This window comes from Papio anubis, chromosome 6 (assembly GCF_008728515.1).
Source record: "Papio anubis isolate 15944 chromosome 6, Panubis1.0, whole genome shotgun sequence".
Taxonomy (NCBI): domain Eukaryota; kingdom Metazoa; phylum Chordata; class Mammalia; order Primates; family Cercopithecidae; genus Papio; species Papio anubis.
In genome coordinates this window covers 31,283,207-31,308,486 of record NC_044981.1, presented here as the reverse complement: position 1 = coordinate 31,308,486, position 25,280 = coordinate 31,283,207, and the positions used below count along the sequence as shown (strand labels likewise).

The following is a 25,280-nucleotide window of genomic DNA, read 5'->3' as shown; positions in this document are numbered from 1 at the left end:
ACAAGTAGACCAATGGAACAGAATAGAGAACCCAGAAATAAAGTCAAATACCTACAAGCAACTAATCTTCCACAAAGCAGATAAAACAATACACTGAAAAAAGGACACCCTATTCAATAGATGGTGCTGGGAAAATTGAATTGCCACAGGTAGAAGAACAAAACTAGGGCTGGGAGCAGTGGCTCACGCCTGTAATCCCAGCACTTTGGGAGGCTGATGCAGGTGGATCACTAGGTCAGGAGTTTGAGATCAGCCTGGCCAATATAGTGAAACCCTGTTTCTACTAAAAAATGCAAAAATTTGCCCGGTGTGGTGGCGTGCGCCTCCCAGCTACTTGGGAGCCTGAGGCAGGAGAATCGTTTGAACCCAGACGAGACTCTGTCTAAAAAAGAAAAAAGAACAAAACTAGATCTCTGTTTCTCAACATATACAAAAATTAGCTCAAGATAGATTAAAGTCTTAAATCTAAGACCTGGAATCATAAAAATTCTGGAAGAAACTTTGGAAAAACTCTTCTGAATATTGGCCTAGGCAAAGAATTTATGAATAGGACCTCAAAAACAAATCCAACAGAAACAAAAATGAATAAATAGGACCTACCTAATTAAACTAAAAAGCTTCTGCACAGCAGAGGAAATAATCAAGAGTTAAACAGACAACCACAGAATGGGAGAAAATATTTGCAAACATCTGACAAAGGACTAATATCCAGAATCTAGAAGGAGCTCAAACAAATGAGCAAAAATAAATAAATAAATTAAATAAATAAATAATCCCATTAAAAAGTGAGCAAACGACATTGACAGACATTTCTCAAAAGAAGATATACAAATGTACAGAAACATACGAAAAAATCTTCAACATCACTAATCATCAGGGAAATGGAATTTTTTTTTTTTTTTTTTTGAGACAGTTTCACTCTTGTTGCCCAGGTTGGAGTGCAATGGCGAGATCTTGGCTCACTGCAACCTCCACCTCCTGGGTTCAAGCAGTTCTCCTGCCTCAGCCTACCGAGTAGCTGGGATTACAGGCCTGTGCCATCATGCCCAGCTAATTTTGTATTTTTAGTGGAGATGGGGTTTCTCCATGTTGGTCAGGCTGGTCTCGAATTCCCACCTCAGCCTCCCAAAGTGCTGGGATTACAGGCATGAGCCGTCGCGCCCAGCCCGGAAATACAAATTAAAACCACAATGAGATACTACCTTATCCCAGCTAGTATCATTGATATTAAAAAGTCAAAAAGCAATAGATGTTGGCAAGGATGCAGTGAAAAGGAATAGCTTATACATTGTTGGTGGGAATGTAAATTAGTACAACCTCTGTGGAAAATACTATGGAGATTTCTCAAAGAACTAGAAGTAGATCTACCATTTGATCTAGCAGTCCCACTCCTGGGTGTCTACCCAAAGGAAAAGAAGTCATTATATCAAAAAGACACAGAATTGCAAAGATATGGAATCAACCTAAGTGCCCATAAACTGATGAGTGGATAAGAAAATGTGATGTGTATATACCATGAAATTGTACTCATCCACAAAAAAGAATGCAATGATACATTTTCCAGCAACTTGGATGGAACTAGACCATTTTCCTAAGTGAAGTAACTCAGGAACAGAGAACCAAGTACTACGTGTTCTCATTGTTAAAGAAAAAAAACCTTAGACAAATGAAATTCAACAGAGTTTAATTGAACAAAGAACAATTTGTGAATTGGGGAGCCTCCTGAGTCAGAGTAGGCTCAGGGAGACTCCAGAACAGCCAAGTGGTGGAAGATTTATGAACAGAAAAAGGAAAGTGATGTACAGAAAAAGGAAAGTGATGTACAGAAAAAGGAAAGTGAAGTACAGAAAATGGAAGTGAGGTACAGAAATAGCTGGATTGGTTACAGCTCAGTATTTGCCTTATTTGAACACAGTTTGAACTGTTGGTCACCTTTGATTGACCAAAACTCAGTGATTGGCACTAGACTAGGTTTCATTCTGATTATACATCCAGTTAGGTTTCAGTTTACTATGTATGGAGAAACCTTTAGGCTGAACTTAAAACATGTAAGGAAGCAGCTTTAGGCTAAACCTAATTTAACACTCACTTGTAAGTAGGAGCTAAGCTATGGGTGTGCAAAGCCATACAGAGTAGTATAATGGACATTGGAGACTCAGAAGTGGGGAGCGGGGTGTGGGGTGAGGGATGAAAAACTATTTACTCAGTGCAATATACACTATTGGGTAATGGGTACACTAAAAGCCCAGACTTTACCACTATACAATTCATCTATATAAACAAAAGCCACCTGTACCCCTAAAACTATTGAAATAAAAATAATAAAAACAAAATTCTAGGCTAGGCCTGGTGGCTCACACCTGTAATCCCAGCACTTTGGGAGGCAGAGGTGGGTGGATTGCTTGAGGCCAGGAGTTCGAGACCAGCCTGGACAACATGGCGAAACCCCGTCTCTACTAAAAACACAAAAATTAGCCCAGCATGGTGGCGGGCGCCTGTAATCCCAGCTACTTGGGAGGCTGAGGCAGGAGAATTGCTTGAACCTAGGAGGTGGAGGTTGCAGTGAGCCAAGATCATGCCACTGCACCCCAGCCTGGGTGACAGAGCAAGACTCTGTCTCAAAAAATAAATAAATAAATAAATAAAAATAAAGTTCTAAAAAGATAGAGGTGTGTGTGTGACTGTGTGTATGCGTGTGCGTGCGTGTGTGTGTGTTCATCTCTAGCCTCATTCTTTAGCTCAGGTTGGTGGAGTTAACAATATCTGGAAGTTTTTTCTAAGTTTTACTTCTGAATTCCTTGTTTGCTTATATCTAGAATATAACTAGAAATGTTTGGTATGTAAAGATATAAACTTTGAAATTAGCTTTATCTTGTCTCACGAGCTCTGTGATCTTAGGCACGTTAACTTAGAGTTTCCTCCTCTCTAAAATACAAATAATAATATATATGTGATAGGAATGTCATGTTGACCAAAAGAGGTAACTATGAAAAGTGCCCATCAATATACACCTGGCAGATAGCAAGGGCTCAGTAAGTGTCAGTTACCCTTCCCTGGCTTTCTCCTTCTCTCTCAGTTTCCCCAGACTCAGAGGAAAAGAAGGTCCTTTCTGTTTTGTTTTCTACCTGACTCTGAAGTTCAGGACAGATGCTTTTGATACCCCTTGCAGTAACATCAGCCACCTTCCTCCCAATGACAGAACTGCTTTCTGAGGTAGCCTTTCAACCCCAAGCTGCTCCCTCAGTTGCTCATCATTCTCTCCTGCTCTCAATTTTTGTCTCTTGCATTACTCCCTGGCCAAATGATTGGTGAAATAGTTGTGGGGCTCTGTAGGGTGTATTTGCAAGACCAAAGGCAGTGATAGAAGGACATGAGATCGCTGGGAATCAGCCTGAATAGTAGAGATGGATTCAAGAACAGTACATCAGGGGGTTGTGTCATTGTAGTTGGAAACAGGTCCAGAAGAGAATGCAGAATTTTAAGGGGAAGTCTAAGCACAGTGTCATAGCCAGTTTCAGCACCAGGTCACAGACCAGACATCAGGGAATTGGGGACGAAGTAAGGAAAGTTCTTCACGGAAGGCAGGGTGAGCAACCTGAAGCTTGACACAGCAATCAAAGGGCACAGAGACTGGGCAGTGCTAGTGCTTTCTTAAATCAAGAATATAGAACAATATGTCATGATAACCATGGATCTGGAAGAACAACCATCATTTTATTTTGCATCAGAGAGAATAAAGTTTCACTCTGACAGGGAGGCAGGACTGCTTGGCCCTTGCAACTATCATTTTGTAACTTTTCAGCTTCCACTTACCTGGAGTTACTTAAGAGTTAAAAGAATATGAGCAAACTTAGAAAACCTTGAGAACTGCTTTAAAACAATTATTTTTGGGTGAGGCGTGGCAGCTTACGCCTGTAATCCCAGCACTTGGGGAGGCAGAGGTGGGTGGATCAGATCACTTGAGATCAGAAGTTCGAAACCAGACTTGCCAACACGGTGAAACCCCATCTCTACTAAAAATACAAAAATTATCTGGGTGTGGTGGCACACACCTGTAGTCCCCAACTACTTGGGAGGTTGAGGCATGAGAACTGCTTGAACCTGGGAGGCAGAGGTTGCAGTAAGCCAGGATCGTGCCACTGTACTCCAGCCTGTGCTACAGAGCAAGACTCTGTCTTTTAAAAAAATTATTTTTGAGAGAGAGAAGAAAATGGGTAGATGAAACTGCAAAATGTCTCTCTCTTTTTTTTTTTTTTCAGTAACTCTGGGTGAGAAACAAAACCATGAAGGAGGACAAGGTAATTTGGAAGAGCTGTCATTGTCTCTACAACCTGCCTTCACAGAGAAGCCAGTTCCAATACATCTGCAGGGGCAGAAGAGGGGAAAGTATTCATCAGTGAACCAGTGTAACCTTCTCATAGTCTGAGCAATTAGAATAGCAACTGTCAGACTCCATGAGGTCTGACAGTGGCGGTTAATAGAAGAACTGCTCTTTTTTTGTTTGTCAAACACCAGCAAAAATGCTTATCACTGGAGAATAAATTCCTTTTCTCCTTCAACCTCAAATCAAACATTAGCTTGTCTGACAAAATGAGCAATGTCCTCATTTGGCAAAGAGTTGTAAGAAATATTTTATTATGTAGAAAGAATAATAATAAAGAGAACCAAGTACTACGTGTTCTCATTGTTAAAGAAAAAAAACCTTAGACAAATGAAATTCAACAGAAATATTGTAGAAATATTCACTTACTATTCACTGAGAGAAGGGACAGAGGAAGGCTCAATAGATCTCAATGGTTGAACAGGGAATTGGGGGAAAATAAGGGGAAGAAACTAGGCAGCTATGGAACTGTTACTAAATGTCTGTTTCCTCATGTATAAAATGGTGATGAGTACTTACCTCTTGGGATTATTATGAAGACTAAATTGCAAAAGTGCTCATAAGTGTCTGGTACATGGTAAGCTCTATATAAGTGCTTGTTCCTTATAGCAGGGGTCCCCCAACCTCTGGGCCACTGACCACTACCAGTCTGTGGCCTGGTAGGAACTGGGGTGCACAGCAGGTGAGCAGCGAGCAAGCTCTGCCTCTTGTCACATCAGCAGCAGCATTAGATTCTCACAGGAGCGCAAACCCTATTGTGAACTGAGCATGCGAGGGATCTAGGTTGCACACTCCTTTTGAGAACCTAATGCCTGGTAATCTAAAGTGGAACAGTTTCATCTGGAAACCATTCCCCCCACCCCCGTCCATAGAAAAGTTGTCTTCTACGAAACCAGTCCTTGGTACCAAAAAGATTGGGGACTGCTGACTTAGAGAACTCACTGTGAGGGACATGTTTTGGGGAAAAAGGTAGAATCTTTTCTAGACATGTTGTGTGCACGAGCTTATGGGAACTTGGCATTAGGTGTTGGAACTTTGGCTTAAGGTTTGGTATGGTTTGGCTCTGTGTCCCCACCCAAATCTCACCCTGAACTGTAAGAGTCCCCATGTGTCAAAGGTAGAGATAATTGAATCATGGGGGCAGTTTCCCCCATGCTGTTCTCGTGATAGTGAGTTCTCGTGAGATCTGATGGTTTTCTTTTTTTTTTTTCTTTTTTGAGACAGAGTCTTGCTCTGTCGCCCAGGCTGGAGTGCAGTGGCCGGATCTCAGCTCACTGCAAGCTCTGCCTCCCGGGTTTACGCCATTCTCCTGCCTCAGCCTCCCGAGTAGCTGGGACTAGAGATCTGATGGTTTTATAAGGGACTTCCCCCCTTCACTTTGGCACTCATTCTTCTGCCACCCTGTGAAGAGGTGTCTTCTGCCATGATTGTAAGTTTCCTGAGGCCTCCCCAGCCATGCAGAACTGTGAGTCAATTAAACCTCTTTCCTTTATAAATCACCCAGTCTCAGGTATTTCCTCATAGCAGTGTGAGAATGGACTAATACAAGGTCTAAACAGAGACACAGATTTTATGGGTGGGAGTTGCCTCCAGAGGAATGGGTAAACTTGCTTAAAAATACTGTGCAAATAAAAAGAGGACAAAGGAAGGTGTCATAAGGAACAATATATTATGGCAGGCAGAGGCAGAGTCTTTAAAGTAGCAGACTAAGAAATGGGTGTCTGAAAAGTATGAGAGCTAGGAACAAGTGGTGTCAAGTCAAAGAAGCCAGGAGATGCAGGGTGCGGTGGCTTATGCCTGTAATCCTAGCTACTCAGGAGGCTGAGGCAAGAGCATTACTTGAGCCCGGAAGGTCGAAGCTACAGTGATCTTTATCTTTATAAATATATAAATTTCAAAGTTTATATCTTTACACACCACTTCACTCCAGCCTGGGTGACAGAAATCCTCTTTCTTAAAAATAAATAAATGCATACATACATAAAAATAAAATGCTAGGGAAGCTGCATGGAATGCTTCAGAGGTAAAGGGAGATAAGGACTAAAAAGGCCTAATCTCCTTCTTCTATGATCCTCTGGGTCGTAAAAATGAAGGCTCACATTTTAAAAGTTGAAGTATAGGAAAGAAGGGAAGAACCACCTAACTTCGGGAGCAGGGCACAAAAATGACAATAGATTCAGGAGGAAATCGTGGGTAACACGCCCAGCAGGTGGCGCCAAATACCTCAGTGGCAGTCTCCGAGAGCCTCAGAACCCCCGCCCCTTCCGCAAGCCTCACTGGAGGGAGCTCCATTCAAATCTGCCAGTCAGCCAGGTGGCACTCCTTTAGTCAACAAAATATCAAGCTTCCACTATTGGAAAGCTCTGTGCTAGATACTCTGAGAGGTGTATGTCTGCAAGTGCCCGTGTGCTCTGCTGTTCCTTTAATGTGTGGAGACAAGAACATTTTGAGAATAAGTCCCATCTATTTTATCTCCCACATAGCTCTCAAATCTACCTACATTTCTTCATCTACATTGCTGCCTCTCTCTTCTACACCACTATTCTCACTTGCTGGGATTAACTGCTGCACTTGCTTTCTAAACTATCCACTGTCAACACCCCACCAACCCTAACATGATTATCCCTAGTGCAATTTCCTTAAAGCGTGTCTATCTCCTAGCTCCCTACTGGCCCACAGCACTGGAAGTCTAGTGCAGTAGTTATAAATGTGGACCCTGAAGCCAGATCGCCTAGTATCAAAACCCACCTCCAGCACTGACAATGTGGTGATACTGGGTAAATTGATTAATCTCTCTGTGCCTCATTTCTTCATCTGTTAAACGCAGACAAGATGTACCTCACAGGATTATAGTGAGGACCAAATGAGTTTACAGGGTTTTTATTTAGCACGGTACATGGGACACACTAAGTGCTCAATGTTAGCTATTAGTGTTTTGAGATGTAAATTCAAGTCCTTATCGCAGGTGAAATGCTCTCCTTGATTTAGCTTCCCTGCTTTCCGGCCTTATCTGGAAGCACTCACCACCTTCATCCCTGCTGCTTCAGCATCACCTAGTTACCTTCTCAGTTGCTGTTTCTTCTGCTGGCAATGTTCACTACACCCATCCATCCCTTACAAACAGGAAGGAACTCATCCTTCTGAGATATCTGAATAGCTCTCACATTCTCAGAAAAGAGAACCCTCTTTTCCGAATTCTTGCTAGATCTCTGCACGTTGTCCTGTTAGAATTACCTACTTTTGCTAAAAATCGTGTGACTAGTCGTCTAATGCTGCCCCTTTCCCTGAACCTAGAATATAAATTCTGAGAGCAAGAAGCTGTTGTCTCATTTGGTGCTGGAGACCAACTAGTAGGATTTTGTGAGGATCTTTAGGGTGATGACCCAGGAAAAAATGAAATCATGGTGACAACACATTAGTCCCATGCTACCATTCCCACATCTCCTTCCCAGCTCTCTATTACAGCCACTCTCTAGTTGCTCAGGAAAATCTTCCTCCAGTCTTGCACCAAGCCCCAGAGTAACACCAGTCAGCTCTGGTCCTTGTCCTGGGAGTCCCTCATGCTGGTCACTCATGGAAGCAGGGCCTTCCAATCAAGGTAGTCCTGAGTGAACTTAAGAGCAGGAGTTTGGGTACGGTTCCAGGCAGGCTGGAACTGGGGTCTACATATGTGTGCACAGTAAGGATAGTCTGTGAAGACCAAGTCATGCCTGTATCTTGGATTCAACCAGTATAATCACACCATGATGGTTAATAATCGCACTCTATTTGTGCTAAGCAAACTCCATGATAAGACCTTATCTTTACCTTATACCCTCTGGCTTGGCAATGCCCAGGTCTATGGGCCTAAGTTTGCTGAAAAGGCAATCAAGGGAACTCAATAAATGTGTGACTGAATAAAACCAACTCTCACCTTCCCCCACATCCCAACAAAACGCTTCCTATGGATGTAATAAAAGGGAGTAAATGGCAGCATGAGGGGAGAGAGAAAAAGCAGCAGCAATAGAACCTATGATTCCAGTTGCGGAGAGGAGCATAGGGGGAAATCATGCCCACAGGACTCCACAACTAGTTCTTTTGAGTTGTGCTGGAAACTGCTATTTTGGAATGAAGTCCTTTGGCAACCAAGATGGAACTCAACCAAAGTCCTAAAACAATTACAATCCCTAAGTGAGACAGGCTTGAAATAAGTTCAAACTAATAAGTCAATCAAAAGAGACTAGTCCAATTGGTTTAAGGCAGGTGTGAAGCCCGTGTCAGCCAGGTCGGCAGTCAAGCAGATGAGCCAGGCCTTCTCTCTCTTTAAAGCACTTAGGGTGGTCTGGGTTCAACTTATAGGGAATTAAGTACTAACGGGCCTCCAATGTCAGATTGAAACTTTTATTTTTCCCAACTACAGAATACAAACCTTAAAAGTACACGGGCAGGCCGGGCTCGGTGGCTCAGGCCTGTAATCCCAGCACTTTGGGAGGCCGAGGCGGGCGGATCACAAGGTCAGGAGATCGAGACCATCCTGGCTAACACGGTGAAACCCCGTCTCTACTAAAAAATACATAAAAAAAAAAATTAGCCGGGCGTGGTGGTGGGTGCCTGTAGTCCCAGCTACTCGGGAGGCTGAGGCAGGAGAATCGCGTGAACCCGGGGGGCAGAGCTTGCAGTAAGCCAAGATCGCACTACTGCACTCCAGCCTGGGCGACAGTGCGAGACTCCGTCTCAAAAAAACAAAAACAAAAAAAGTACATGAGCAGAAGGGGCTGCAGTCAGACAAAATATTCTGTATTTTGTCCCAAAACTAAGCCAATTCAATCCTTAAATTCCCTCTGAAATGAGATGTAGTCCTTGACATGGACATGCACTTAGCTTAAATCTATTTACTACGATTTTCAGGAACTGTCTCATCACCTATTGCCCAACATGTCTATTACTTATGAATTCTCAGCATCTGTTCTCAAAAGGGGACCAGAGCTCAAGAACTTTCAATGGTGCACACCAGTTAGTGAAAAAGTCGAAACAAGGATTTGTTCCCCTCTAAAACTGTTTGGCAAAGAATAGCAGGTGGCTCACAAACCTAATTTTTTATTACTATCTCCTGAGCTTTTGAAAATTGTTGCTCAAGCCCGTTTAGTCAGACTCCCTAAAGAGGGCTGAGAATCACTAGTAAAATTTATTGCTTCCAAAATCCACCCTATACTTTGTTTCTGGTGCCATTTATAGCAGAATAAACCATTTGCTTTACTACATTCCTGATTCTAATTTCCATGTCTCTATTCATTTCCTACTATGGTATACTATACTAAACCAAATGTCTCACTTTTCCAGTATTAAAGCCCCGAATTCCAGAATGCACACATCCCAACCCCCCAACATACAACCCTTCCCTCCCCTTAGCAAGACAAGGTGGTATGCAGAAAGGATAGCTTTGCCATTTAATTGTTGTTAATACTCTAGTATTCTAATAAACTATCTGTAAATTTGCAATGTGTGACCATGGCAGCAAAATTTAACAACGAAGTAGGCCCAATTGCCTTTTATAAGGCAATAAACTCAATGCATAAAGTACTTTACCTTGTGGCTACCTCCCACCCCTTTCTCACATTTTACATCTTTTCAGGAGAAAATTCACACATCCAGTGCCACAGGGAAAAACCTAAAGCCTACCTCAACATTTTGAGTTCTTGGTTAAAGCATAAATGAGCCACAGAACTATTTTTCATTTAAACAAGAGCAAATTGTAGACCTAAAGATTAGTTCTAAGCACTCAGTTTACAAAAGTGAGATGGATTTATTAAAAACACAGCAAAAGCCTACTGGTTTAAAAATTAAAACAATCCGATTATAGGGTAGCTATTGCCTTTTCTCATTGCAAGAATATTTTCTTCAAAATTATCAATTCTTATGATGTTCCTTTTGAAACACTACAAAAACAAATATTAAGGTAACTCAAAACTTGAATAATATTTTCTTTATTTACAAGTTAGAATCAACAAAGACAGTCCAGGGGACCAAATGGGGAGATGACTGAAACCCCCAGGGCCCCAAATGGAGCGGAAGGAAAAAGGGAAAACAGAGTAGAAAAAAAAAGTCAACGTAAAAAAAGAGCTCCCCCTTCTTCCCTCCCCGTGGAGGCTGAGGGGACCACGGCCCCACCCTTCCCCCCAGCCTTACCTAGCTTAAAATAAATTAGAACAAACAACCTCAAAACAGGGCCCTTAGAAGTGAATAGGGCAGCTATGGCCTCAGGTAACTCTACATCAGGGCTTTGCACATTCCCACCCTTGCCCTGCCCCATTTTGAATGGGGGCTCTGTGTCCAAGAGATCACTCCCCAATGGGGCTAGGAATTCAATGTTATTTTGTCCATGTCCCTCCTTCAGTAAATGTCCCTGCATCCCTCTCCCCCACTGCAGAGCCAGCTCTCCTAGAGGGGGGTGGGGGGGTGTGAGATGAAGAAGTGTCACAGCAAAGGGGGAAGGGGCAGGTGGGGCAGGGTGGTCTAGGGGTCCGGTCCTGCGGAGCCTTCCTGCCCCATCTGGCCTGACCCCTTAGCCTGAGTCTGAATCACTGGTGTCTGAAGAGGACGACGATGAAGAGGAGGAGCTGGAATCTGAGCTGGAGCTGGAAGCGCTAAGGCGTGACACTGCTACTTGCTGTGCAGAGGATGACTCTGTTTTCTCATTCACTGCAGAACAAATTTGAAAGTTAAAGACGTTCAAGTCTGAATCTGAAGGCAGGATGCAGTCAATCTGTAGTGGCCTGTAAGTATGTACTCACCTTTCTTGGGGGGCTTTTTAGTGGAATTGAGCTGTCCGCTGACATCTTGTAACCGCTTTTCTAATTCCCGCTTTTTCTCCAAAGCTAGTTCCTCCTTTGTCTTTCCCACAGGCTTCTTAATGGCTAATGAAAGAAATTTATCAGGATACATTAAGATTGCCCCAAGCATCTTATTATGGGTCCCTAGGTTCCCAAGTTCCTTTCTTGAACATGAGGAGTCAACCAACACATCCCATTATCCCGGGAGCTGACAATCCTGAAAGCAAACAGACCCCATTATCTTTCCTAATCTGTCCTCAGAACCACGAGATGAACCTCATTTCATACGTACTGTAGGGCTTCCGGGGTTTCTTACGCAGGCAGGAAAGGACATAGCGCTCAAGCTCTCTAAGTGTGGATGGCTTGAGTGTTTCAAAATCAATCTCAATCTCTTCTGGGTTTGAATCACGTAAAGAGGGCTCCCTGGCTTGGATTATATGCACAACTCGGCCCAGCTTCTCCCCAGGTAATTTGTTGATGTCCAGGCTCAGCTGCCGCTTCTCATCGTAACTCATGGGCCTGCTCTCTTCCTCCTCCTCTGAATCATAACCTGTAGGCAGGGCAGGTGGGGCTGTCTTTGTGGCCTTTTTGGGGAGCCTATGGGCAAAAAGAGTTGTCAGCAAAAGAATCTTCATTAACCTCTCCTAGTATGTTCCCACTGTTATAATTCAGTGATCCTATTTCCTGCCCAGAGTGGAGCTTCTGCTTTTCCATTCAATGGCCAAGTCAGAAGTGGGGTACTGGGACACTGTATAGTGAAACAGCGTTTTATGGAACTCTTACCTGCCAAGCATTTTATTACATTTACTTTGGGCTTTCAAAACTTTATACAGGAATACCTCTTGGAGATAGAAAATTCTGAATTTGGTTCCAGACCATTGCAATAAGGTGAGTACCAAAATAAAATGAGTCACATTACTTGGTTGTTTGGCACAATGTTCTTGACTGTAAGTGGGCAATAGCATTAGGTCTTTAAAAAGACAATGTACGTACATACCTTAATGAAAAACTACTACTAAAAATGTGACACAAAAACATGTTGGAAAAACTGTTGACTCGCTCCATACAGGGTTGTCACAAATCTTCAATTAAAAAAAAGCTGTAATTTCTAAAAAATCTCCATAAAGTGAAGCACAATAAAACAAGGTACACCCATCTAGGTATACTGGTATGGGTCTTTCCACTCCCTAAAACACTACCAAACTACACCATGGGCCAGGTGCAGTGCCTCACATCTGTAATCCCAGCCCTTTGGGAGGCCAAGGCTGACAGATCACTTAAGGTCAGTTCAAGACCAGCCTGCCCAACGTGGCAAAACCCCGTCTCTACTAAAACTACAGAAATCAGCCGAACACTAAAACTACAAAAATTAGCTGGGCTTGGTGGCGCAAGCCTGTAATCCCAGCTATTCGGGAGGCTGAGGCAGAACCGCTTAATCCCAAGAAGTGGAGGCTGCCATGAGCCGAGATGACGCCACTGCACTTCAGCTTAGAGTCTAAAACAAACAAACAAAAACACACCAAAAAACCAAAAACTGATACGCCACTAAAAACAAAAGTCTAGACTCATTGATTTAGAGTAACAGGCAAACTACATGGCCCAGGGAACAAATCTTATCTGCCACTTGTCTTTGCAAATAAACTTATTGAAACACGGCCATCTTCATTTGTTTCTAGTTTATGGCTTTCAGAGTTCATTGTCAGAGTAGCTGTGAAAGACCCTATGACTCCCAAAGCCAGGGGTCCCAACCCCCAGACCAGTACCCAGTCTGTAGCCTATTACTGGCCCACACAAGAGGTCAACAGCAGGCATGCGGGCATCACTGCCTCCTGTCAGATCAGCAGAAGCATTAGATTCTCGTAAGAGTATGAACCTGTGAACTGCATGTGGTAGGCATCTAGGCTGCATGCTCCTTATGGGAATCTAATGGCCCAATGATGTGAGGTGCAACAGTTTCATACCAAAAACCATCCCCTCAAACCCCGAGTGGAAAAATCTGTCTTCCATGGAACTGGTCCCTGGTGCCAAAAAGGTTGGAGACCAATGCTCAAAGCCTATTGTATCTGTTAACTGGCCATTTAGAAAAATCTTTGCAAAGAGAGATGGCATCCCCTGGAGAAAGAGAAATAGCCCAACTAGTCTCTGCTTCCTACTCTAACTCACTTGGTGCCACTTCCTCCAGAAGGTCCAAAGCCAGAAGGGCCTAAAGCAGCACTGCCACCCCCACTGCCACTTGCTTTCTTGGACTTCTTGGGCTGAGGTGGGCGGGGTGCCCGAGGCCCCTTGTCATCTTCATCGGCCCCAGCTCGGCCTCGATGCTTCTCTGCCTTCCGTTTCTTCTTTTTCTCTTTTTTCTCTCTTTTCCTCTTGGGCTTAGATATTGGACCCTGGGACAGAGCAGCCAGTTGTTCGTGCACTGCCCGAAGCTACAGAAAAAACAAGAAGTGGAAAAAGTAAATAAAGATAAAAAGACAAGAAGAAAAAAATCAGGACAAAAAGCATGAACCTCTTACCCAGTAAAAACTTTTAAGAGTGACAAAATACCTGTTCCTGTAGTTCTGCTAAACGATGAGCCCTTTCTTCCTCCGAGTCTGAGCTTTCACTCTCTTCTTCTTCCTCCTCGTCCTCCTCATCTTCCTCCTCCTCTTCCTCAGAGGAGCTCTCACTGCTACTTTCCTCACTGGAGGACTCTGAAGATGATTTGGCCAAGCCAGGGGGCATGGCAGTAGAGACTGGTAAAGGCCCTGGTTCCAGTGGTTCATCTGGCATCTTGGCATAACGGAACTCAAATACATCCTATAAAGAGGCACAAACTCAAAACTATGCTGATGAACAGTGGGTGCCCTGCATACCCAGCCACCAAGTGATACAGCTCCAATTTACAACTGTACAGAACAGCGAGACCCTCATGTTGAGGCTACACAACACAGATGACAAAGTAACTCCCCATACCGTTTATTTTTCCAACTCCAACCTTTCCGCTCACCTGTAGCTTTCGTGCCATTGCCACAACATCATGATCTGGGGGATTGTACTTATAGCAGTTGGAGAACATAAGCCGTACATCAGCAGCAAACTCCTGTGCATCCCGGTAATCACGGTTCTCCATCTTCCGCTGCAGAAGGAGGCAGCATCAGAAGCTGCACAGGCAGGAAGACTCACCTTTCCCTGCCAACCCCAGACACCACAAGAAGAGCCCTCTCTTGAGAGCACAGTGGGGATGACCTTAAAGATCTGTGCCCTGGGGTTCAAGTTTGAAGTCAAAGGAATTTGGGTGGGTTGAAGACATATTTATGTCTAGAAAAAGAAATCATTTCTAAGTGACAGAGAAGAGGTGGCCTATGACTGTCTTTCCACCCCATAACTTCCTTAACCCAACACTGCCACAATATTAGTACTTAATTATAAACAGTATTGTTCCCAAGACAAAGAAACCCCACCCTACTGTTTCAAACTCCAGAAAATATGAATTCTCAAACACCAGACCTTCTTTCTGTTCCACTATTATTTTATAAAAGTAAACTGCCAAGAACCAAAGACTGCTGTGTGCCCACATAAGGATACTTAATGTTTTGCACCTAGGCTCCCATCACTGCCTAAGCATCCCATCTGCCCATGCAGTGGGTACCTTGACAGTGCTGAGGTCCATGGGGTGCTTAATGATGTCATGGTAGTCATGCAGGCCAAGTGCAGAAGCATCCACTGGTTTATAGAAAGGCCAAGCATAGGCAGCATGCTTCTTAGAGAGTAACTCCTTCAAAATGCCATTGCAATGTTTTAATTGTTCTGAAAGCTTTCCTTTCTTAGAGCTCTGGTGTTGTTGCTGAGAGTCAGGCAAGTCTTTGCGTGGGGGCTTGATGGGGCGACCACTCTCTCTACGCATAGGGGGAAGCCGTGCTGCTTTAGGCTCAAGACTCCCAGGAGGGCTAGCTGGAGAACCAGGAGCCAGGATGGCTGTAGGTGTAGGGGTGGTAGTATCTGCTTTCCGCTTTACGCCTTTTTTCTGCAGAAAGAAAGATAAGGAATCTATTACTCCAAGCCCACCTTACTTAAGACCCTTGCCTCCCTGCTGCCCAGAGGAAATCCACAGATCATACCTTGGCAAGAGGCTGGGCTGGAGGAGCTGCAGTAACAGCAAGGAGCGGGGGTCCAGCAGAGTGCAGGGACTTGAGAAGTGGAGAGGAAATGACTGATGGGTGGGGAATGTTGAGGACAGTGGTAGGTATCTCAGGTGGGGGAGTATACAGGGCTGTGTGTGACACAGAAGAGACGGCAGGCACCTGATGGGCACTGGTAACACTGCCCTGGAGTGCTAGGAAAAAGGAAAAAAGCAAGTATAGTTTGATTCTCTTTCCCCTATCTTTAGGTGTCCATTTGCAAAACTCCTACTCTTCCTACCTGCCAACTTGGCCCCCTTCTTGTGGCTGTTCTTAGGGATGGTCACCACCAGTTCTTGTTCTTCTTGTGGCATTGATGCAACTTTCTGTAGGAAGATCTTTTCCAGAGTTTGTGCCATTAGGACAATATCATCAGTGGGCTATGAGAACACAGACAACAATGAAGAAAGTTAAAAAAAATGCCAACAGAAGATAGACATACACCATCTTTCTCAGAGGCATTCAGACTCTAGCCCATTACCATACCCCCCGCAAGTCACCTTGTCATCAAATCTTGAAGAAAATTTCCTACTCCAGGCCACTACTAATTTCCACTTTCTCTTAACTGTGTCTCCCAAAATACTAAAGAAAAAACTACATGGTCCTTTAAAGTTCAGAAGAGATTAAGAGCTGAAAAGAGATCCCTAGTCTACTCAGGTCTCTGGTGCTCTCTAAGAAATAGGGCCACCACCCCCCCAAGTATGAAGTGTTCTACTTAAATAACCTTTAACTGGAGCTCTGAAGTCACATCACTGTGTTCAATAGTACCATCTAGAATCAGGTTTTGAAAACTGACTACTCTACCTGGGTAACACCCTTACTAGCAAAGCATTTAAGCTTTATGTAGACAAAGCATCTAGCAATAATAGAAATCATTGTTTATCTGCATCTGCTAAATGAACACACAGAAAAACTCACCTTGTTGTAAATGTAACAGTTGGTGAACATGGTATTAAAATCTTGCATACACTCTGAGGCAGCCCAATAATAATTGTTTTCAAGTCTCCTCTTAATAGTACCCATGTCCATAGGCTGTTTTATAATTTTGTGATAATCCTAAATAGAGAAATGTTAGGTCAGAACCATAGGAAAATAAATGCTTACAGACACTACGGATCCCCGACTCTCTCACACACACACACCCCCTCTAAGCATCAAAGGAATATTTACTTAAACTGCGGCCCCAGTTAAACTGTGGGACAAAATAAATAAATATTCTTGACACCCACAGGGAGGCCCCTGCTGCCTTTCTCTAACCACCCACCTCCCACCCACTCTGGAAACTTCCCATCCTGTGACATTACCTCTGGGGCTGGCTATCCATGGGCTGCATGAGGGAAAGGAAGAAGCTAAGAATTTTGGCCACCGTGGTCCTCTCCCCAACCCGAGGTGGGAATCTGTAAAATGGAGCCAGGGCACAAAAGTTAAGGAAGGACACATGGAGGGCACAAGGAAAGATGCCAAGATAGTTACAGCAAGCGGTCGGATCAATCACAAAGGACCAAGAATCCAGAAATCTGGTGGCTAACTGCCCTACAGGGGAGAAATGGGAACTCCCTAGGGGCCGCAGCATCTACACTAGGCAGACCACCCCCATTCACACGCAGTCTTGCTCATCCCATACCTCCCAGGCTCCAATGTCTCTACTCACCGGTAGACCCAGTTTGACAGCATCCACAGGCTGCCGGAATGGCCATGCGAACTGATGTTTCCACAGAGCCTTCATCACTACCTTGTGTAGGTATTGCAGCTGGTTGGTAACTCGTCCTGGTTTTTTGGGATTGGACACCTCCGGGGGTGGTGGGTTGGCAGGGGTCAGTTGCAAAGCAGGCACCGAAGCCATTGTGGGGCTCTCAAATCCCTCATACAAGAGGGAGGGTTTTCGAATCCTTTTCCCTGGTGCCGCTGCTTCTGGGCCCAGCCCCAGCAACCCTGCATTCCCTTCCCCAGGGAGCCTGTAAAGATGGGAAACAAAATTAGGGCAATATCGTGCAAATCAGAAAAAAGTGCATTTGCACAAAGGTCTGATAAATCCAGGTGTTGGCCCTAGTGAGGTGGTTGCGCTTATGCCAAGTGATTTAAGCAGAAACAATATCCAAACAATCTGTGGAGCTTTTATTGCTTGCCCTGCCTTTCTTTTATTAGTATTTTTAGTATACTATCTAGATCCCACCTTCTGAACTCTAATGACTTCTTTTTCGTATTTTAAACTCTAAAATTGTTTCTGATAGGGCACAATATCTCAGAACTACAGCCCTATGGGGATGGGGCTTAAGCAAGATGGGAGGAGCTAAGAAACTCAAACCCCAAGCTTCCTCCTCACTGGGGGGTTTGGTGGTTGCCATGGTGGTTGAGCGCTGGTGAAAAGAGGAAGAGAACAAATTATGGACATAGAAAATTCCATAAAATGCTGGTAAGACACCGAATAATCCACCTAGATAGAAGAGAGAGCACCATTTTCCACAAGGTCTGGGTAGTTAATGCCACAACAGAACATGGACTAAAAACTCAAATGAAAAACCATACCAACTTAAAAAACATCCACACAAGGAAGCATTTGTCAAACTTCACAGCCCGAAACTGCCAAGCCCCCAAAATTATTCGCACCAAATGAAAGTCTCCTCACTCCAAGAAAGTCAAAAACCCGTACAAAACAGCCAAGGTCACCAAGTGATAGCCCCCTCCACCCACCCACTACACAACACGATTCCACTACCAGTTCCCCACTATAGCACCAACTCCAGACACCAAACGCCAACAGTGGTTCATCTACAGTCCCTCTGGTGCTCCTCCGATGAGTTTCCTACCACCTAAAATTTAAGACATTATATGGGAATCTCATTGTTTACAACGCAGTGCTGAACGAGGAAGCTTAGCTCTACCCTCCTGCTCCGAACGAAACCCCTAATATTAGGAAAAAACAATGCCTCCACCAACAGACACCACATACAACCCACTCGCCCAAAGAAAACAAAAGATTTAATGACATATCCTGGGCGTTAGGAACCCGCAGACTTGGAGAGTGATCCCTTTACCCTTCTCCGGGATTCCCCGTTGCCAGTCCCTTAAGCTATCACCATGGCAACCCTACAGAGCGCTAGAGGTGGCCGTGAATCCCCCCAAAGAGCTATGACAAACCGCCGCTAGACACCAGACCGACCCACCAAACGCCAGAGCTGCTGTCCACCCTCACTACACTCCACCGCCAAACTAGCTCTGCCTGACTCGGTGAAGACTGGGCCACGGCGGCATCAAGAGTATAAAATGACAACCTGTATTCCCCTCCATGCGCAGTAGCCGGGCCGCCACCACCGTTCCAAAACCGTCGCTCAATGCCCTCCGCGCGGCCGAGTCAACAGCCGCGCCGCCAAACAGCAGCGCGCCGGGGCCGCTCCGTACTCCCCCCGAGCACGGCGCCCCACACCCGTGCCGCCGCCCGCAACATCCCCTTCCCACACGCGGCTCCCGGGAACGTACTTGTTGTGAGGGGTCACGTTTTGCAGCATCTTGACCGCGGGGAACCGGCGCTGCCCTCAGCCGCGGGAAGTCCGGGTGGCCTCGGTTCCCCTCACCGCCCGGTCCAGCATAACCTAGTAAGTACGGGGGAGGCCGTTCCTCTTGGGCCTCCAGGCAACAAACCCCCTGCCGGACCGGCACGAAAGCAGTCTCTTTGGGGCCTCTCGGAGAGCTCCAGGCAGCTTGGCGCGCTCTGCAGACGGCGGACAGCAAGAAAATGGCGGCGGCCTCCGCTGAGGCGGGCGACTAAGGAGGGACTGACTCTTCAAAGGACGGTCGGTCCCCGATCTCAGACACCGTCGTCGATATAGCCCGCTGTTGCTCTGCAGGGATCCCCTCTTCTTGTCGGGAGCCTACGGGGCGGACGAGGTCCCGTTTCGATCTCGGATGGAGGCGGATGAACACGAAAAGTGGTTTAGGGAGCCGCCGCCTCCATCTTTGAAATCCTCTTGAGGGCGGAGTAGAAGGGGAGGACAGACTCCGAGGATTGGGCGGGGCCCGAAAAAGGGGAGCTTCAGGGGCTTCTATGGGGTCTGTACTGTCCGCTGGGACCAGTCATAGGCCAGGACGAAGGCCATTTCCAAGCGGATGGAGGTGGATTGTAATGGCGGCCCCGGACGACTCGAAGGCTCTGTATCAGTAGGCAGAATCCTCCAGCTCGTTCTAGAGGCTGCTCCACTCCAGCGCGAAATGGCGCCGCCGAGCCCCGCGCCAGCCCTTTATATATAGGCGGGGAGGAGGAGCTTCGCCGCTCATGCGCGCCACCCCGCTCGAGATTTCCCCCACCCCCTCCGCGCGCGCGCGCTCGCTCACGCGGGTGAAGAAGCTGAGTCGAAGGGGAAGGAACACCTCTCCGCGGGAGCTTTTTCTATTGGCCAGCCGCAACGATGACGTCATAAACTTCATTTCCAAGGTGTCAGTCACCAGGCAGAAGAGTGCCGCAGAGACCCACAGGGAAGTGGCAACCCGCCACATCTCCAAGCCAATTGGCTGAGCTGTGGTCCGCCGAATCCAGGCAAAGAGGATGGTTGGAAGGGGTGCGGAAGCCATCGCCCCACAGCCTCCAGCACCCTCTCCCCGCCTCCCCTTCCCACAAAGTCTTCCCAGGCTTCCATGCACAGCACAACTGGAGACTGCCAAGCTCGGGCAGGTCGTGCCATTCGTAGCTCCTCCATTGGCCAGACCGGCAGGGAAACGGGAGGGGTCGCGTGGGCGTAGCCTGCCTGGGCCCTCCAGGGGTGTGGCCGCAAGACGCCCGGCGGGTGGTGGTTCTCGGCGGTAAGGCAGCTGCAGCGAAGAATCTGAAACGAGGAAGAAGACGCCATCTTAGAAGCCGCGGCCTGTTCCTCTATGGCGAACAGCTACGGGCTTCAGAACGGCGACGAGGGGATCTAACGTTTCCATGCCCCACAATGTAAAACACAGGCTTGCCAAAGTCTTAAAAATACTCCACTCCCTCCCCCAAACCAAATAATGGAAAGACAAGAGCAAAACACTCATTATTTACTGTTTAGTCCCAAAGACTACAAAAGCTAGAATACGTCTCCCAAATTTGCACGTCCAAGCGCCTTTCTAATCCCTCCCCCTCACACCTACGGTTACCAGTACATTTCTGCTCGTTCGAAAAAACCTCGGCAACCCTGAAGTGGGATTAAAATCTCCAAACGCATCCAATGTAACCCACCTCACCTCTTCCTCAAACTCCATTCCGGCGTCTGGCTCAGAGCAGAAAAAACAAGTCCTGTGAGGGGTGACTTACGGGAAAAACCCTCCCCCTCCAGGCGAGCTCGGACCTTTCCCCACACGCCACACCACTCCTAAGGGTATCCGCCTCTTAGGGGCCCTCCGCCACGGGGGCGAAAGAACCCCCCCGCCCCCCCACCAGGGTCCGGAGTCCTCCCCACGGAGCGGCTGGTCCATCGGTCAGCGCCAGGGAGGAGGGCGAGCGGAGGAGGCGGCGGCTGCGGCTCAGACTAGCCCTCCCCCTCCTCCCCTCCTCCCCTCCCCCCGGCCGTCCGCCTCCGAGGAGGGGCAGGAGCCATTTTGGGAGCTCAGTTTCGCCCCCTCCCCCCAACTTACTCAAGTCTTCCTCATAACTTGGTTATCTAAATAAGGGTGCAGACTCTATGAATAAACCAGAGCCCAAAGTCTGGATCTCCAGAGCATCTCTGGGGCCGTCCCCGCCCCCTTACAAGAGAGTGAAAGGATTTCCCCCACCCGAGAAAACCTGGGCTTTGGCGGGGCGTCCCCTCCCCCGTTTCCCCTTTCTTCGCTACCAGGGAGAAAACAAACTTGTGTACCTATCAGGGAAAAGTAATCAGCGTAGGTGAACAAATACACGGTAAGATTCCCCCTCCCCCGGGAAGGACTCGTGAGGGCCTAGGTCCTTTAGCTGCAACCATGCCACCCTCCCTTCTCTGCAGTAGCCCTTCAGCTCCAACCTCGGTTACTGCGTCTAAAATGGCCGCCAGTCTCCTGTCTTCTTACCCCTAGTAGGGCAAACCCGGGGAGGGCGGGGGAAAATGAGCATCGGGAGAGCAGAGTCCCCTTCCCCCAGCCAGGGATCAGGCCTTGGCCCCCAAAAGTACAAGCGGCCCCGTCCGGGTGGCTGCAGCAGGGAGGGCAATGACACAGCAACTTTGCAGAGGCCTCCTCCCCTCCCCCTAGTGGCCCAACCGCCCAAATCCGCTTTTCTCCACCCGGGCTCTGCAGGCCAGGACAGAGGCCCATCAGGGGGCCGGCCGTAGAAGAAGAACTTAGCAGGCTGAGAAAATACCAGGCCTTAGAAAGGAAAAGGGCAGCCAGACATTGCTCTCGTTTATTCCCTGCATTCCGGAAAATCACTGCCTCCCGATCCTCTATCCTCCCTTCCCCCACATGAGTCACCAGGGAGGCTACTGCTACTCAGTAATTTGGGAAAGTAACTCTTTTCCTCCTTTCCGTTCCCTCCCCCGCAGTACACAAGGAGAGAACTGTTCAGGACTGGGGGAGGGGATGAGGGAGGCGAGGGAAGAGGCCACCCTGGAGAAACCCGAAACCTTGGGAACTGTGAAATCATTCCAGGTCCCGAGCCTCCCTCGCATCTCAGACCACGCTTTCTAGACCCCCTACTGCCAGCACCCACCTTGGGCCTGGTTTCTGTTCCTAAGCAGACCTCAAGTGAGACCCCCAGCCTGGAGTAGACACGTGCTCAGTAAAGATCCTACAGGGGCAAAAGGCCCCACAGGCCGTGTCCACGTGAATGCACACAAATTCGGTAAGCGACTCGAAGCGTAACCTCCAGCCTGCAGTGTGACCACTGGAGCTCCCCTACCGCCAACACAAAGGGCGCACAGCAATGCTCCCTCCAGAGGCTCTGGGGAGAAAAGAAGTTGGCGCCTGGGAACAACCTCAGTTCACAGCCTGGGTGGCCAACTCCTAAAGCATTCACATCCACGGGTAGGGGCCACAGCCACCACTCCTCAGCCCACCGCCAGGTCACCCCCCCTCGGCCGCCGATGGATCCCTTCTCACCTGGCTCCCGGCTGCTGTGCCCCCAGGGGACGAATGGAATGGGGGGGCCACACCGCCCCCTAACCCTTTTGCCCTCCAATTGGTATGGAGGCATGAGGCTGGCCATTCCCATCCCCCCCCCCCAGTGGCCCTCTCCCGCTCGCCCCCCTCTACGCTCCCATTGGCTGTAAAAGGTTTGAAAGACAAATCTTCCCACTCTCAGCATTCTTTTCTGAACCCCAAGAATCCCCCTCCCGGACTCCCCACCATTGGCTAAGCACTTGACTGACAACATCTCCGCCCCACAAGGGCCCCTTCTCACCTGGATCCTAAAGCCTTCCAGGGGGCCTCCAAAGTTGCCCTCGGCTTGGTACGGGGTATGTAATCCGGGGTGTCAACCCCCCCCGGAAAACGAAGCCGTGTTGGGGGAGGGGGCGTAGCCCCCAGCCCCTCCCTTCCCGAACGGGCTGGGGGGTGGGGAAAGCACCGGGGCCGCGCGGCCACGTCAGCAGCGCCCAGATTGGCTGACGGGGGTCACGTGCCCGCTGCCCCCCCCCAAGCCACGAGGACTAGTTTTCCGAATGTTCCTGGGGGTCGCGCAAGGGGCCAAGGGGGCCGCATGGCCCAGGCCTGTGTCCCGAAACCCAGAGCGCTATAATGCTGCTGCTTGTCCATATCCCCAGCTTCCTATCCCGCCGTCCTCGACTCTGTCCCCCCCACTCGCCTCTCCATACGGGTTCAGCATGGCTGCCGCAGACCAGGAACACGCACAGCGCAGGCGCAAGGGTGCGCCCTGACTGGGGGAGGGGAAAGGAGTGCCAGAGGCGGCGGGGAGAGCCGTAGTGCGCAGGCGTCCGGGCCGGAATCGCAGCTCCGGCAGCGGGGCTCGGAGCGCGCGCATTTGGTTGTGGGGGGAGCCGGCGCCCTGGCGCCGACCGCCTGCCTCAGCGCCCCCTCCCCCACTACCGTGGCCTAGCTGGGTAGCCGCAGGCGACCAGGCTTGTTTCCTTCTAGGTGGGTGTAAGGTGCACCTTGGCTGGTCTTGGCCTGAAACCAGCGGAAGCGCGCGCCAGGAAGCTGTTGTCAGCGGAGGAGAATGGGGCCTGGACCTGGAGATATGAGGGTCTGCAGAGAGGGGCCCCTTTCCTGGTGTCGTGCGGTGCGACCACTGGACAGGGCGTTTGTCGCCCTCGTCGCGCCTGTCGCGCGGAGAGATGAGGTGCGGACCGCAGACATGGACTTCGTATTCGGCTTTAGTCTTAGGCAGCCTTACAATTCCTCCGTGCCATGAACCTACGCTAGACTTTTCTTTAGTGAGACCTGTGAGTCCCTGGACTGCTCTATCTTGTACGATATTTACCAGCTGATCACTTTTCCTTCTCTATCTCGTAGTGTACCGTTTAAACCTCTTATACTCTTAAAGGTACGACCTCTACTCTCTCAATCTTGAGTGAATCCCCCCAAAATTTTGGAATTGGTAACATAAAATGTTATGGTGATTCAGTTGCCAGCTAAAAAGTAAGCCTTTGTCATTAGCCGATAACCTCTCCCTTGATTACCCAGAGTACGGTCTAGATTTTCACGCTGCAGACCCTAATCTCTCCTCACCGACAGATGGCACCTCACAGAACAGAAAGGCCAACTTGCAGAGCTCCTGGCTTCCCATTTCCCACCTGCAAACTGGGTCAAGTGTGTATTCCTTTATCATTTCACTAGAGGTCCTCCCTTCGGTTTAAGGAAATCCTTTACTATTGACCTGGTCAACCTTCTCTGTTACCCGAAGGCTCTCTTCCTTTCTCCGCCCTTTGACCTTTTTAACTTTTCTCTCGGTTTCCTGCTGACAAAAAGAGAACAACCCTCTCAATCACCTGCCCTCTTAGAGACTCATTTCTCTCAGCTCCCTTGCACAGCCAAGACCTGAAATTGAAATTATCCTTACTATCTCAATTCTTTGTCACCCTCTCTCTCCCCATCCCCACTCCTCAAGCTACCTCTGTCAGGCTGCTATCACCAAAACTTTTCTGGCACATGTCACCAAGAACCTCCTAAGTGGCAAAGTCAGGAAGCACTTTACAATTCTCACCTTATTTGACCTCTGAGGCATTAGACATTTGATCATGTTTCCTTCCTGACATTCTCTCTACCGTTGACTTGTATGACCACTCTCACTTGTTTCTTTTTCTATTTGTCTAACTGTTCCTCTCCAGTCTCAGTGGATTTTTCTTCCTTAGCCCCTTTTTATGTGTTGATGTTTGCCGTGATTCTTGTTTGCTTCTAATTCTGTTCAACTTCTCTAAGTAATCTGACTCCATGGCTCAAAGCCTCTCAAGTCTGAATCTTTAGTTCACACAGCTCTTTAAGCTAAACTTCCTACTAAATATTCCCACTTGGATAACTCTCAGACACCAATATGTTCAAAATTGATGCAATCTCTATACACTCCAGACCTGCTCTTTCTCTTCTGTTATCCCGAGTAATGGCGGCTATTAAACCCCAAAGCCTATAATCTGGGAGCCTGTTGTTGATTTCCTTTTCTCATACCCTTACAGACTCAATTTTGCCTCTTAACTATGCATCAACTCACCCTTCTGTCCTAGTTCTATCACCTGAGCTGTACGAACAGTCTCCTAAATTATCTCCTAGACACATGGCTATTTGGATTTAAATTAATACAATTTTAAATTTAGTGTCTCAATATACTAGCCACATTTTAAGTTCTCAGTTGCCACATGTGAGTAGTGGCTGTCATATGGGAAAGCACAGATTATTGAACATTTGTGTCATTGCAAGTAGTTTTTTTTTTTCCTGATACGGAGTCGGAGCCTTGCTCTGTCGCCCAGGATGGAGTGCAGTGGCGCGGTCTTGGCTTACTACAACCTCTGCCTCCCGGGTTCAAGCAATTCTGCCTCAACCTCCCAAGTAGCT

General features: G+C 47.6%; 2 protein-coding genes across 5 annotated transcripts; one reads left to right on the top strand and one right to left on the bottom strand.

Annotated features, from left to right (window-relative positions):
• Nucleotides 1-10,327: 10,327 nt before the first annotated feature.
• On the bottom strand, nucleotides 10,328-23,122 carry BRD2 (bromodomain containing 2). Of its 4 annotated transcripts, XM_021936709.2 has the most exons (14): nucleotides 20,553-20,916; nucleotides 18,825-20,164; nucleotides 16,999-17,302; nucleotides 16,652-16,744; nucleotides 16,266-16,403; nucleotides 15,589-15,727; nucleotides 15,288-15,502; nucleotides 14,819-15,193; nucleotides 14,177-14,305; nucleotides 13,735-13,986; nucleotides 13,354-13,616; nucleotides 11,483-11,787; nucleotides 11,152-11,274; nucleotides 10,329-11,059 (listed from the first exon to the last, which is right to left on the bottom strand). In XM_021936709.2, the coding sequence occupies exons 5-14, from the start codon at nucleotides 16,374-16,376 to the stop codon at nucleotides 10,923-10,925; spliced, it is 2,049 nt and encodes a 682-aa protein (XP_021792401.1). In that variant the 5' UTR covers nucleotides 16,377-16,403; nucleotides 16,652-16,744; nucleotides 16,999-17,302; nucleotides 18,825-20,164; nucleotides 20,553-20,916; the 3' UTR covers nucleotides 10,329-10,922. The 4 variants fall into 4 exon arrangements, with proteins under 4 accessions (XP_021792397.1, XP_021792401.1, XP_021792398.1 ...); XM_021936705.2 differs by lacking the exon at nucleotides 16,652-16,744 and having other exon boundaries at nucleotides 10,328-11,059; nucleotides 20,553-20,852; XM_021936706.2 differs by lacking the exons at nucleotides 16,652-16,744; nucleotides 20,553-20,916 and adding an exon at nucleotides 22,678-23,122.
• Nucleotides 22,907-25,226, top strand: LOC116275446. Its single transcript, XM_031667656.1, has 2 exons — nucleotides 22,907-23,141; nucleotides 23,370-25,226. The coding sequence occupies exons 1-2, from the start codon at nucleotides 22,937-22,939 to the stop codon at nucleotides 23,474-23,476; spliced, it is 312 nt and encodes a 103-aa protein (XP_031523516.1). The 5' UTR covers nucleotides 22,907-22,936; the 3' UTR covers nucleotides 23,477-25,226.
• Nucleotides 25,227-25,280: the final 54 nt, after the last annotated feature.